The sequence below is a fragment of the Antedon bifida genome, chromosome 4 (genome assembly GCF_963402885.1).
Source record: "Antedon bifida chromosome 4, ecAntBifi1.1, whole genome shotgun sequence".
Taxonomy (NCBI): domain Eukaryota; kingdom Metazoa; phylum Echinodermata; class Crinoidea; order Comatulida; family Antedonidae; genus Antedon; species Antedon bifida.
In genome coordinates, this window is record NC_136229.1 from 28,573,043 (window position 1) to 28,587,274 (window position 14,232).

Here is a 14,232-nt window from a genome sequence, read left to right on the forward strand (position 1 = left end):
AATAAGTAATTGTCTGTAACTAATTTGTAACTAAAAACAGTTAACAAATATTTGTGTTCTCTTCTCTAGTTGGTTCTGTGCATGTTTTTTTTAAAGCAGTGTTGTAGTATTTGGTAGCTATTATTTTACCGGTAAAAATGCTGTCCGTTCATTGGACTTCACAGATTAAGTTATTTTGTGTACCATAAGAATGTTGTTTATGTTGGTATACTGTACATTTTAAAATGTATGGATTTTTTAAATTGCTAAAAACATACATTTTGAATAAATTCAATTTGTTCTTGGTAATTGTGAATGCATATATTTCCCATACCTTATCGATGGTTTTCAAAAGGTGTGGTTCATTCATACATATTTTTTCAATTTCTTGCAATCCTTTTCCCCCAAAAATAGCAGCGTCCAGTATATTTCTGAAAAACAAAGCAGTCAGGGACATTCAATAATTACATTCTTATGATTTTTATTTTCTAATAAAGAAAGTTGAAAAGGTTATTTTTCTTGAATTTTATTGTCTAGAATTAAATAACTCGCCTTTTAATTTCTTGAAATCTGAAATCTCTATGTCTGCTATGTGCTCCCTTAAAATCATAAAAAGTAAACACAAACTTAGTTTAGATACAAACTAAAGTTAAATTCATAACTACAGTACATAGAATTACTATAGGTGATTGGCATAATTACAATTATTTAGATATATAATTGTTTATTCTGTCTTTCCAAGGTCAGAATCAGATACAGTTGCCCATTATATAACCACCATCCAACACATCATCCAGCTTGAGCTTGAACTATTAAACTACTAGAAAAAAGAAGTTTGATGTTTTTACAGTATATTTGTCAAATTATGTAATGGTATGCAAAGTAATCACTAATTTGGCCTTGAAAAAATGACGACTCTGAGGGCATGTTTTTATAGATTTACTGTAGCTCTGCAAACTTCTCACTGTTTGTATCTTTGTAAGAATTTTGAGAACCTTAACTCGAGATCAATTGACAAACAACTGTTAATTATTACAATTTTGATCAAGTTTCTATCTATCTGATTGTAGTAGAAAAATGTACATGGTACAATTTGCATGAATGGATAGCAGGCAAATTTACTAACCATTGAAGCATCTGCACCACACTCCAATGGCAATGGAAATTTTATTTATTAATGGTAGCTTTGTTACTTTATGATCATTTAAACATTCTTACGAACCATTACCTCTGTTTCTCTAGAGCTGGAGGCCTGTTGAAAAGTCGGATATGACACAACAGTCTTAATTGACTTGGGTTTTATATTTTCCTGTGGTTAAAAACATAATCATTATTGAAAACATATTTTAATAATTTTTACAATTCTGATAGAGTAGGTGTATAAAATATCAAAGATAAATATGGAAAGGCAATACATACTAGACTAATTAATAGAAAATATGTATTAAACCGGGCAAAAAAAAATATACAAAGAAGTATACAGTGTAGTAGTACTGCCTAATAAAATACAATGTCTAGAAATCTGAACACACTACCGTTTCTTCTTTGTGATGCAATTCAAACATTTCAACTCCACGTCGTATATTCTCAATTTCAATTGATTTCAGTCCATAAGTCTTCAACAGAGTCTCGTCAGATGTGTTGTTGATCTCAGCAACAGAATTCAACTGTAAAAAAATAACCATGTTTACAATGGAGGTTCTGCATCACCCTGCTTTATTTGTCTGTTTGTTTGTCTGTCTGTAAGATTACTTACAAAAATAATGAACAGATTTTTACAAAATGTTGATCACATAGATAGAACTTAGTCAACAGAAGACTCTTAGCGCACATTTAATTTTTGACAGGAATTGGATGCAAACACATTTTAAATGCGTTTTCACTTTTTACCAATGACATTCTCCGAATCAACTCGATGTGAAGCGCCTTTGAGCATGAGTATTCATGAAAAGGGCGCTCTAGAAATCTGGTAAATAAATGAATAAATCAATGTACAGTAGCACAATTTCTGAACATACAGTAGGATTTAGCTTTCACCATTATGTTGAAATCTATCTCAAAATGATTGCAAGCTGGGACTGGTTGGTCAGCCAGTACCAGATAGTGGGCATATTTGATTAAGCTGTGACGTGGATCTCTGATGCAAGTCATTCTATATTGTTTGTCCATGATAATAGATAAGAACACTATAAGAAATTGTAAGTAACTTAAATTAATCAGAAAAAAGACAGAGAGTGTGACAGTACTGATAGGCAATATTTAAAACAATTATTTTTAAGCAGTTCAGTCTTAGGGAAAACATTTGCTACCGGTGTAATGAATTGATACTGACTTTATATGATGCAAAGTCAGTTGTTTATTATAGTAATCATGTACAGGTGGTATTCAAAATAACTATAGCATCAGCATATTACACTGAGCACGCAGTGAAAGGATTGGAAGCAAAGTACCTGGCATACTGTATATATTACAAACTACTGGAGGCATAGTATTAAGTTTACATATTGAATTTAAATGTTTGTTCACTAACTTTTTTGTCTTGAAGGGCATCTATAGTTTCTTGCCTAACTCCTTCTCTTAACATATAATGACGTATTCTTGACTCCATTATCTGTGAAGATACATAACATTAGTTAATACTGGTGTTTGATTATTAACAAAAATACTACATACAGTATCTTTACTAAACTGTTATCTATTGTTTATTTTGTTGTGATGGTGAGTACCATTTCGATTTTAAAAAAACAATAAAATCGGAATGGTTTACTCGATACCAAGATACTTTTAAGTTTCAAACCTGACCTATTTCAAGTGTCACCTTTGCACTGTTTTGGTATAGTTGGGGGTAAAGTACAACCCTTATAATGGATAGCAGGCAAATTTACTAACCATTGAAGCATCTGCACCACACTCTAATGGCCATATGACATTATTTCCGAGATGGAATTTTATTTATTAATGGTAGCTTTTTTACTTTATGATCATTTAAACATTCTTACAAACCATTACCTCTGTTTCTCTAGAGCTGGTGGCAGTCAGATCCCAAGGCGGAAACGACACAACAGTCTTAATTGACTTGGGTTTATCTTCCTGTGGTTAAAAACATAATCATTATTGAAAACATATTTTAATAATTTTTACAATTCTGATAGAGTAGGTGTAAAAAATGTCAAAGATAAATATGGAAAGGCAATACATACTAGACTGATAGATAGAATATACAAAGAAGTATACAGTGTAGTAGTGTACTGCCTAATAAAATACAAGGTCTAGAAAACACTTTACCGTTTCTTCTTTGTGATGCAATTCAAACATTTCAACTCCACGCCGTATATTCTCAATTTCAATTGATTTCAGTCCATAAGTCTTCAACAGAGTCTCGTCAGATGTCTTGTTGATCTGAGCAACAGAATTCAACTGTAAAAGAATAACCATGTTTACAATGGAGGTTCTGCATCACCCTGCTTTATTTGTCTGTTAGTAAGATTACTAATACAAAAAAACTAAACAGATTTTGACCAAATGTTGATTACACCGATAGAACTTTTCTTTTCCATTAGGAATTTTCTAGTTTTAGCGCAAATTTAATTTTTGCCAGGATTTGGATGTGAACAAGATTTTAGATACGTTTTCACTTTTTACCAATGCCATTCTCCGGATCGACTCAATGAATAAAGCACAGTAGCACAATTTCTGAACATAGGATTTAGTTTGCACCATTATGTTGAAATGTCTACTCTCAAATAGAATGCAAGTGGGACTGGTTGGCCAGCCAGTTCCAGACAGAGGCGCAGGTGATTAGGCTGTGACGTGGATCTCTGATGCAAGTCCTTCTATGTCCAAGAACAAGTTTTTTTCAAGAATTGCAAGTAACGTAAATTAGTCAGAAAAAATATAGAGAGGGTGACATGTACTGGTAGGCAAAATTTAAAACAATTATTTTTTAAGCAGTTCAGTCTTAGGGAAAATATTTTCTACCGGTGTAATGAATTGATACAGACTTCGTATGATGCAAATTAAGTTGTTTATTATAGTATTAGTAATCATGTAGGCCTACAGGTGGTATTCAAAATAACTATAGCATCAGCATATTACACTGGGTACGCAGTGAAAGGATTGGAAGCAAAGTACCTGGCATACTGTATATTACAAACTACTGGAGGCATAGTATTAAGTTTACACATTGAATTTAAATGTTTATTTACTAACTTCTTTGTCTTGAAGGGCATCTATAGTTTCTTTCCTAACTCCTTCTCTTAGCATATAATGACGTATTCTTGACTCCATTATCTGTGAAGATACAACATTGGTGTTTGATTATTAACAAAAATAGTATAGTATCTTTACTAAACTACTTTACTTATCTATTGTTTATTTTTTTTGTGATGGTGTGAGTACCATTTCGATTTTTAAAAAACAATAAAATCGGAATGGTTTACTGGATACCAAGATACTTTTAAGTTTCAAACCTGACCTATTTCAAGTGTCACCTTTGCACTGTTTTGGTATAGTTGGGGGTAAAGTACAAACCTTCAATGAATGAATGCGTTGCTTGCACAGCATTATTGTCAAATATATAAAATATTTAAAATTTGAAGTTTGTACACAGAGAAAGCTCTTAAAATTATAACAAAAAACATCAAAAACCATGATAATGAAAAAACACATCAAAAGATACAAAGAGCATACAGAGAAATTCCAATAACAAATAAAAACAGGAAACAATTTTTAAAATGGAAAAAGGGAGAAAATCGAAAATCATTGCCTAGTTTAAATTTGTTTACGTTATCAATAAAGTTTGTCAGAAATATATGGTTAATAACAGATAAAAATGTAATGCAGTATCAAAACCATTGCTTTTTTCTAGAAAAAATAACAGTGAACTTATCAAACTGTTGTTTTTGCTCATTTTAAGTGAAATTTCATGGTTTCTCCCACTTTCCATGGTTACACAATTAAATTTACCAAATATAAAATTATTAGTGAACAATATATAATTTAGTCTTCTTCCTAATACAATATTAAACATTTTGGATTGCCACATTTACCATTTTAGACTTTTTGCACACTTTGAATTGATTCTGGCCCACTGTGCGCCGTCAAGAAATATGGCATAGCTTCCTCCTCTCATAGAGATGCCATCACTGTGCTGCTCTTCGCACTCACATACTGATATCCTGCAGTCCACTGGAAACCCAGTTTGGTACCACCTTCGCGGCAAATGTAAATGTAAAATCATTCTAGTGATGTGAGAATGTGTAACATCATGTACAGCTGTGTACATTATTGACAGCGAATGTCATGTATGGAAGTCTACTACACTATAATAAGGTTTAATCGGCCTTTCTATAGGCCTTATTATGGCTCATACACTGTAATCCGCGGCAACCTTGCTCTTGGACCAAAAACCCAAATAAGAACCCAATCGCTGAGAGCGCTGTCTGTATTCCGTAATGTTGAACTCCTTGGCCTTACAAAAGAACGGAATGCTCACAATTACCATTGCTCGCTTAAACACTAGACTACGTTCAGTGGTCTAGCAATATGTGGACGCAACGCGACCAATTTACTAACGACTAAATTCCTCTGTCACACTGATTTCTGTCAAACTTTGTATCAAACCGATTGTAACAAGTCAATTGATGGCACTTTAGTCAGTACAGTGTACAAAGTCAACCATACTGAATGCTACAAGGTATCCTCACCACTCCTCGATCGCACCGGTGTCAACTGTGTTACCAAGGGGACTCGAACAGCGTTGATGATTACCATCTTTCTGAGAAAACACTCACTAAAATACTAAATTAAGCTGACAATCCCAGCCGATCACTGTCTACAGGGCATCCGTCTACAGTACCAGTGCCGACTCCGAAACCACTGCTCCCACTACTGATGATGTCCGTACATCAATTGACCTTCATGACATCGACATTACATCGTCAGTGTTGGAGCCCAGACGATCAACTGAAGTGTACCATACCATCTATTCTTTAATCCATGACCATACAAAGACTGCGCATAATAATCCCCAAAGCTAGCTGGAGGGCAGTCTACTCGATGAAAGCTTTTTTCTTACTGCAGTCAGCAGGCTTCCTAGATTTTTTTTTAATGACCACTTTAACTTTATTTTTCATGTGCCTATGGGCTTATCCATAATTTGTAGTTAAAACTCATTCTTTTTTTTCTTGATGGAAAAAATACAATGTAGTAAATGAAAGTATGGCTGTTTGTCGTGTACCGCCTGCTGTCTGGGTATACGGCCTGGCATTGTTGTTGTTTTTATGAATGCATTACTGTTTGCTTTGTTATTAAAATTACATTATTGTTGACGACTGCATTCTCAGAGGACAATCGAAGTATATATTGATCGAAGCGTTGAGACGCTATATATCAACATACATATTATTGTTATACCTCAAATATCAGTTATTCAGTTGTTTTATTTGTATAAGTATATTGTCCAAGTTGGCGTAACGGTATGTTGAAAATGCAAAGTGAATGCACATCGATAGTAAACTTTTGTCTATTTTGAAAAAAAAAATCGAACTTGAAGAACACAATCTCTTCTAAAGTAGTCAGAATAATGAATGAACAAAACTTATACAAAAATAATACAATTCCATTATTTGTTTGTTTTGTTGTTAAAATGTATCTGCTTTGAAACCTTCAACGCCAAATCACCTTTACTTAATGAGTTAATGTCGATTAACTTGTACTTAACTAGGATACAATAAGATTTAAGTGTAATTCAATTGCAGTTATGTAAAATGTAAATAAAATTGCACTTAATTCGAATGTACAGAGTATTGCATTAATTATTAATTAATGAAGATGAATATAATTCCACTTCAGTGCAATATATTCGACTTTTAATTTAGTTATATCATCATGGAGGTAACCTACGTGGTTATATCATAACTAACTAACTAAATTAATGGCAAGCCGTTTTATCATATTATTGTATGATAAAACGATACGATACAATCTTTAAGATGGCTTCCGGAGAACAAAATTCGTGTAGTTATACTGTAATAACAGGCCTAATCTCCACTCCTTATTATCCGAATAAAAAAGCAGTTCGTAATGTAAAAACTCACCGTACGTGCAGTATATTAGTTCTCTATGATTTCAAGATGTCTGCGTCCGTTTAATAATCAGAAAAATGTAGGTATAAACTGGAATAGCTAAATAACAGCTACCAAAAATCATTTATCAGGATCATATCATACTGTTTTTTACGAAAGAATACAGTGTCTTGGAAATGATAAACAATGAGGCTAGCCAAGCGTAACATCAAACAACTACATAATAAGCACATTTATTATGCATTGTATTGATTTTAGTAGTACGGGGCGCCGTTCATAAATACAGTGTGCATAGCCTCTACGGTTTACGGCTATTAGGCCTATCGTATAGGGCCTAATTCTTGATCGTCGACCTTCGAGCACATTTTTCTTAAAATTACTCTTGTTTTCAATTTGCTGAATGGATAGGTTATTCCAAGCCTTAATTAGGCCTATGCCTGTATAAAAAAAGTTAAAAGCAGTATATTATTTGATTCAGATTTAGGAACTGAAAAACCACTGCCACTAGGACCTATTTCTAGTATTGTACGGCTATGAAACTTTTCAGTCAAATAAGGAATCAACGTTTAGCTAATTATCCATAACTTACCTATTTGCCTATATCGTTCGTTAGTTTCATGCTTTACAAGATTCGTCACAGGAGAACAGCGGTGTCAGAACCATCATCAGAAATGACATGTGATCAATTGAATGTTCCAGATGATGATTATTCAAGATTTAAGGATGATCTTTTAAAGCACCCAATGAAAACAAGCTGCCTTGAAGACTTCATTAAAAAGCTGAATAATAAATTGAAACCTTAAAATTGCTATTTCTCAATTGGATGTCAAATGATATTTGGAAGAATCTAGGAAGATCTTTCCTTTGATCAAGAGCAATGTTAACATTTCAGAAATCATCAGAAATGCAGAATCCATGTTATTACCAATCACGAGGAATATCAAATCCATTGTAATGAAGGGATATGATAAAGCGTTTGAAACACGACTGTACCAATTTTTAGGAGACTTAATCCTGTCCGTAATGGTGTGCTTACGAAACAGATGCTCAATCGAAGATCTGACAACGTATCAAAGGAAAGCATTATATTACTACAATTTAGGAGGTGAAATAGTCTACTCTGACGGAAACCACGACAACTGTTTAGGAAAGCATGCTCTGTCTGTAAAATTCCATTACTTAATGGGTAATGACAAAGCCCTGCTAAGAGCTATAGCAGATTTTCAAACTGCATTACCGGAAGACGAACAACCGTGCATTCCATAATTATGTGCAAATTTCTAGAGATGAAAATAAAGATTTGATTTATAGGTCTTGGAAGATTGATGACGTATTTCGATATGCCATCGAAGGTCACGGGGACGTTAGGTTTTCTTTAGACATAGTTGTTTATTATATAATGGCAAGAGTAACACTTAAGTATGGCAATATTCACCACTAGAATTTTAGATGGCTGCTTGAAAGAACTGAAAGAAATACATACTAATGCACATATTTTGATACAAATTATTGAAAGTTTATTAGGTCTAGTTAAGGTTATGAAAATGATATATAATGGTACTATATAGTGAAAGACTCGATGGCGTGGTGGTCTGTCGTGTAATCTTTTAGCCATGTGGAGATTCCTGAGATGTTAACTAAATACCGTTATGTATCACTGGATTATTGGTTGATGCCCTCGCCATAAGAAAATGGAAATGCCCAAACTAATGTACAGACTTACTACTTTATTGTGTTATTTTGAATAATAATAATAATACATTTTTATTAGTCACTGTCAAGTTGTAACTATTATAGTATTATGTATAACGTTTAGTGAATAATATAATGATATAATAATACTTAAGTAAAATATAGAGAGTGGGGGATGGGATGCAATAAGGCAAAGAAAAGACAAAAATGTTAAAGAATGTTTAATTTAACTTCATCACTACATTAAAAGTATTGTAGGCCTATAGTACAATATGTAGCCAGTGTAGGGAGTCATTTATGCTAATACAAATATTTCAAGTATTGGCAGATAAATATCCCTTATTATTAGCAAGTCTACTGAACAATTCACTATTGTTGTGGGATACAAGGCCTATCTATTGTATTTGACATTCGTCTAGACAGATTATATCCCTGTATTGATAGCTGCATTCACCATATTTACTGAAGGGATACACATCACCGACTGTTTAATATATTCGTTATTCTACATTATTATATACAGTATGTTGTATCCTTTGTATTATTGTATTGCTTTATTGATTTATAAATCGACCAATCAACAATTAGAGACAGTTATCACGTGCTTCTCTGACAACACCCATGTATATAGTTAAACATCATTATTGTAATTCTCCTCTTATTACCATATTATTGATTCGTTTGGAAAAACCCGTTGCCGCCATTTTTTCTATTGCTCTCAATATATGCGGTTTTACAATTTGTTTTTAAATTACAAAATCTGACGTAAGTAACACATTATTTATTGTTTTAAAACTGTTCCAGTCTGTTTTCTTTATCTAACCTAAACAGGTAGCACATGTATCCCACAATAGTTCGTTATATCGTATATTATGTTAGTAGTCATCTTCGAGATAGTACAAACGATCCTATTGATTAGAATTACTGAATGTTAGAATACATAGCAACAGTCTGTGTTTCTTTTCAATCACATAGGGAGATACATAGGCCTATAACATCTGATTTTTCAATGTGACAATAACCATAACCTGTCACACTTTTTTTTGATATTGTATAACATTATACCTTTCTCGAAATAAAAACATTAAATAAATTGGTCAATCAAAAGTTTGCTGTTTAAATCTTATTATTAGCTCCGATTTTTACAGAACCTGAAAATCGACAACAATGGACAATGGGAACTTGAGTTCCTAGGCCACACTAATAGCCGATCAACAATCTTGCTAACAATTTGGTCTTTATAGTAATTCATGACTACAGTATACATTTCAATAATAAACCAGAAACAAAGCTATAGCTCCATGGTCCTATCAATGTGAACTTGAACAATAGTATCAAATACACAATACCCAGTTTCATTTTTAACACACCGAGTTTGTGGTGTTGTGCAGATAAAAAGCTTTTACGTTGGCTATTTTTGTAACGGTCCATTAAACAAATCCAGGTACCATACATAAATATGGCATATATTGAAACTTTGTTATATTGTGCTATATCAAACGTGACTACATTACATTATACATTTGTTTACTTTTTATTTTGCAGGTGCATGTTTAAGTAAAACAATTGTGAACAAAATTATATTGTGATGGCGGAAAATATGAACACGAGACTAGTGATGGACGAGTTTGCAAATGACGTAATTGCATGTAAAACATTTGAAAGATTGGCTCAAATATCTTATTCAATGATTTTTGAAGAGATATATAACAACACAGAGAAAAACCAAATAATTAAACGAATGTATACCAGTGGGAGTTTCTGTGAAGGAATGCCTAAATACATTTTGGGTGATGTAGACATGATGGCTGTGTTATCTTCTGCGACAGTGTGTTGGCAACATCCGAAGGAAAAAGAACCAATCAGCACAGAAGTGTGTGTTATAGCTGAACTATATAAAAATGAACCAGCATATTTGAAACTTAAAGTATTGGATGAAAAGAGCATTCAAGACGGTTTTAAAGTGTTTGGCGATGAAAGCGGCAGTTTCGTTGATGAAAATGGCTTTTTGAAGAATAGTACTTTGAAGGAATATGCTATAAGAACAATGGATTTACCTTCATCTGATGGTTACTGGAACACTAGCTATAAACATTATTTAGAGAGTAACTGTGTTTATGAGGATGTACATTATTCTGGAGCTGAAATACACGGACCATCACTTCAACAGCCGTCGACAGCATCTGACCTATCAAGCGATTTAGTGCATTGCTTACCATGTCAGTCATGGCCATCTATTACTGACAACTTTTTTACAAGGCAGAGGGCAAGTAAATGGCCATCACAGGAGTTATTGAACAATATATCAAGTCTGGAATGTCTTGTAGTTCCCGTTGGACGTCATGATAGTGACACAAAAGACAGTGAATGGCGATTGTCATTTTCTGTTGCCGAGAGAAAGCTCATTCAAGAAATGCCGGAACCATTTGCTGGCTGTATGTTTGCTTTGAAAGCTATCAAGAAAAGACGCAAACTGTTTGAGTCTCAAGAACCAAAGCCATTCTGTTCGTATTTCATCAAGACTGCTTGCCTATGGATGTGTGAAACTATTTCATCTGACAACACCATGGATTTAATTAGAAAAGTGCTAGACTGGCTGATTAATTGCTATCAGAAGAGATATTTGCCACACTACTTTATTCCACAGCAAAATTTAATTGGTCATTTATCGGATGTACTTTGTGACGACGTTAGTAAAATATTGACAGCAACTATAAACGATCTGTGGGTGATGGTGATGTCAGGTATTGCAGGTGGCGAAGTATCTTTAACAGGTGACATCAGCCGTGAGATATGTGTTAAACTAGATATTGTAGACGTACATGAAAGTGGTGACTACTCAAAGTTTAAGGCTGATCTTTTGAATCATCCAATGGCTTCAACATGTCTTACAGAGTTCCGAAATCGTTTGAAGGTGAAACAAGATATCAGTACATTAAAATGTTTTTTCTTTGATATGGGGCTAATCTCTTGCAAATTCCTTTGCTGGCTGAACAACAATGTTCCCATTACAGAAATTATCAGAAATACAGAATCCATCTTGTTACCAATTATTAAGGATATTAAATCCATTGTAGTGAAGGGATATGATAAAGTGTTTAGAACAACATTGTATCAGCTTTTAGTGTAGGAGACTTAATCACGTCTGTGCTAGCGTGCTTACGAAATAAATGTTCACTCAAAGAGCTGAGAAAGTATCAAAAGAAGGCCTTGAATTACTACAGTACAGGAGGTGAAATGGTCTACCCCAACGGAAAAGGTGACAATTTCTTAGGAATGCGTGCTCTCTTAGTAAAATTCCACTACTTAATGGGTAATGACATCGATTTAAAAGAGGCTATTGAAGAAGTTCGTACTACTTTGCAGGTACATAGACATCCAAACATTTCTCTCATGGAAATAGAAATAGCCGATTGTAGAGATTTGATTTATAGGTCATGGGAAATTGATGGTTTATTTCAATACGTTACTGAAGGTCATAACGTTACGTTTACGTTAGAAGTAATTTTGTTCTATATAATGGCAAGAGTGGCACTTACAAATGGCAATACATACGCTGCTTCTCATTTCGTAAATGGTATGAATTTATTTCAACTAATACACAGTGATGTGTACATGTTGAAAACCATTATTGAAAGTTTATTAGGTCTAAATGCAGGTTATAAAAATGATATGCAATGGTACCATTTAGTAGTATGTGAAGCTACTATGGAGCTAAGTTATCAACTTCTATTGACGATGACATTAACTGCATATTCAATGTACACTTGAAGTTAAATTTAAGAATCATGTATCATCTAGATTAGATAATTGAAATAGCAATAATTGAATGTTTATTTAGAAAAAAACAACACGTTTTTAAAATTGTTTATTTTTAGTATTATATGATATGTTTATATTTATTGGAAAACTTTTAAATATTTTGACTTACCTGAGTGTCCTTGCAGATTAAAATTCTTTATTTATTTGTGTATATACTTTTATTTTATATATTGTATGCCTATTTATTATTATATTGTACACAATGTTGATTTTTGTTGAAATAAATTGAAGTCGTGAACATTCTTCTCTTTCTGAACTAGTCATGTAAAAGTCGTCACTAGACAGGGCAATTATTATTATTTATGAGTCTGCAATGTTGGTGTTAATTCAGTTAGCAACTCACTTTGTTACACTAATTCGTGTGTTAATACCTCATCTTGTGACCGTGTCCGAATATATATGTAAAGTATTGTCTAAATACAAGCCAAATATTTTGAATAATAGTATTTTATTGTTATGTGTAGAAATTCGATTAGAATTTTTCCCATTTAATAACAAATCCCTATACTTAGTACAGGAATTGATTGTCCGAAATTCTACCATTTTTTTTAAAAACATAAATGCTTACTGTGATCCCATAAGATGATACTAACACAATACAGATGCATATATCACAATAATTAGTGCATAATAATTGAATTTTAAAAAGTCGGAATTTTGCCCCTTTTTTGAAAAATTCTTGTACTATAGTACAGGAAATTTTTCAAACAATTTCCAAATTTCTACCCTTTTATTTTGTGAAACAAATGCTTACTATGAGCTTATAAGATGACACTAAAAAATATATGTATATATATGGCAATATTAGTGCATAATAATTGAATTTTTAAAAATCGGAAATTTGAACATTTTTCTAAAATATCCAAATTTGGACCATTTTGTTTTGTGCGTACTATAAGATGATACTACCACAACATTTGTGCATATACTGTATAGCAATAATTAGTGCATAATAATTGAATTGTATTAACATTTGCCCTAAGGTTAATTTAGATAAAGTAGGATCAGTTTTCAGAAATAAGAAATGCAGAATCGTATTACAAAGAGGGAATATGATAAAGCGGTTAAACTAAATGTTAGGAGCGCCAGAGTCAAAATAATGGCTTTAAACAAAACATTGTTCAATCATACTGTAGCTGAAATACGGAATTGCATTATTTTTGTTTAATTAAGCGGTAAAAGACACTATACCTTAAATAAAATCGTGAAACTTGGGATACGTTGGTCTTTTAGTAAATGACAACTACTTTTGTATTGGATTTTTTTTTAGTGACAAGGCGTTTCCTTAAGCTCGGTCTAGACTATCAAATTTTATGTGACAAAAATATGTGATGTGCCCAAATATGGACACGATGATGTCATATCACTACCATATTTGGGCATATCACTTTTTTTTATCACATAAAGTTTGATAGTGTTCACAGAGCTTTAGAATGTAGAATTTGTATAATTGGTTCGTTAAGTTTTAGACATGGGGAAACATTTCAAATCTTTATACTTTATCAATATTTCTGTCCTTAGTTTCTTCAAACTTAATGTGTTGTAGAACCATATTGCATTCACTTAAGTTATTAAAACAACATTTCCACTTAGGCCTACCTATATAATTACTTCATAAAACAGATAGTAACAGCTGAACTATCGAAATTATTAA

At 32.8% G+C, this 14,232-nt stretch overlaps 3 protein-coding genes across 3 annotated transcripts in view; 1 reads left to right on the forward strand and 2 right to left on the reverse strand.

The window, feature by feature from the left end:
- The window catches only part of LOC144839308 (uncharacterized), a 193,594-nt gene that overhangs the window by 70,331 nt on the left and 109,031 nt on the right, over window positions 1-14,232 (reverse strand). The gene's annotated exons all lie outside the window — the stretch shown is intronic.
- On the reverse strand, window positions 1,184-4,542 carry LOC144841241 (uncharacterized). Its single transcript, XM_078697498.1, has 6 exons — window positions 4,510-4,542; window positions 4,189-4,269; window positions 3,265-3,396; window positions 2,510-2,590; window positions 1,515-1,646; window positions 1,184-1,288 (listed from the first exon to the last, which is right to left on the reverse strand). The coding sequence occupies exons 1-6, from the start codon at window positions 4,540-4,542 to the stop codon at window positions 1,184-1,186; spliced, it is 564 nt and encodes a 187-aa protein (XP_078553624.1).
- On the forward strand, window positions 9,436-12,751 carry LOC144840629 (cyclic GMP-AMP synthase-like receptor). The gene is made up of 2 exons (XM_078696515.1): window positions 9,436-9,521; window positions 10,302-12,751. Exon 2 carries the CDS (start codon window positions 10,345-10,347, stop codon window positions 11,884-11,886), a length of 1,542 nt encoding a protein of 513 aa, XP_078552641.1. The 5' UTR covers window positions 9,436-9,521; window positions 10,302-10,344; the 3' UTR covers window positions 11,887-12,751.

Coding starts and splice junctions, on each gene's coding strand:
- LOC144841241 (XM_078697498.1), bottom strand. CDS start 4,542: ATGCTGTGCAAGCAACGCATTCATTCATTGAAG. Junction 2,591..3,264: donor TGCATCACAAAGAAGAAACG/GTAAAGTGTTTT, acceptor GTATCTTCACAG/ATAATGGAGTCAAGAATACG. Junction 1,289..1,514: donor TGCATCACAAAGAAGAAACG/GTAGTGTGTTCA, acceptor TTTTAACCACAG/GAAAATATAAAACCCAAGTC.
- LOC144840629 (XM_078696515.1), top strand. CDS start 10,345: ATGGCGGAAAATATGAACACGAGACTAGTGATGGACGAGTTTGCAAAT.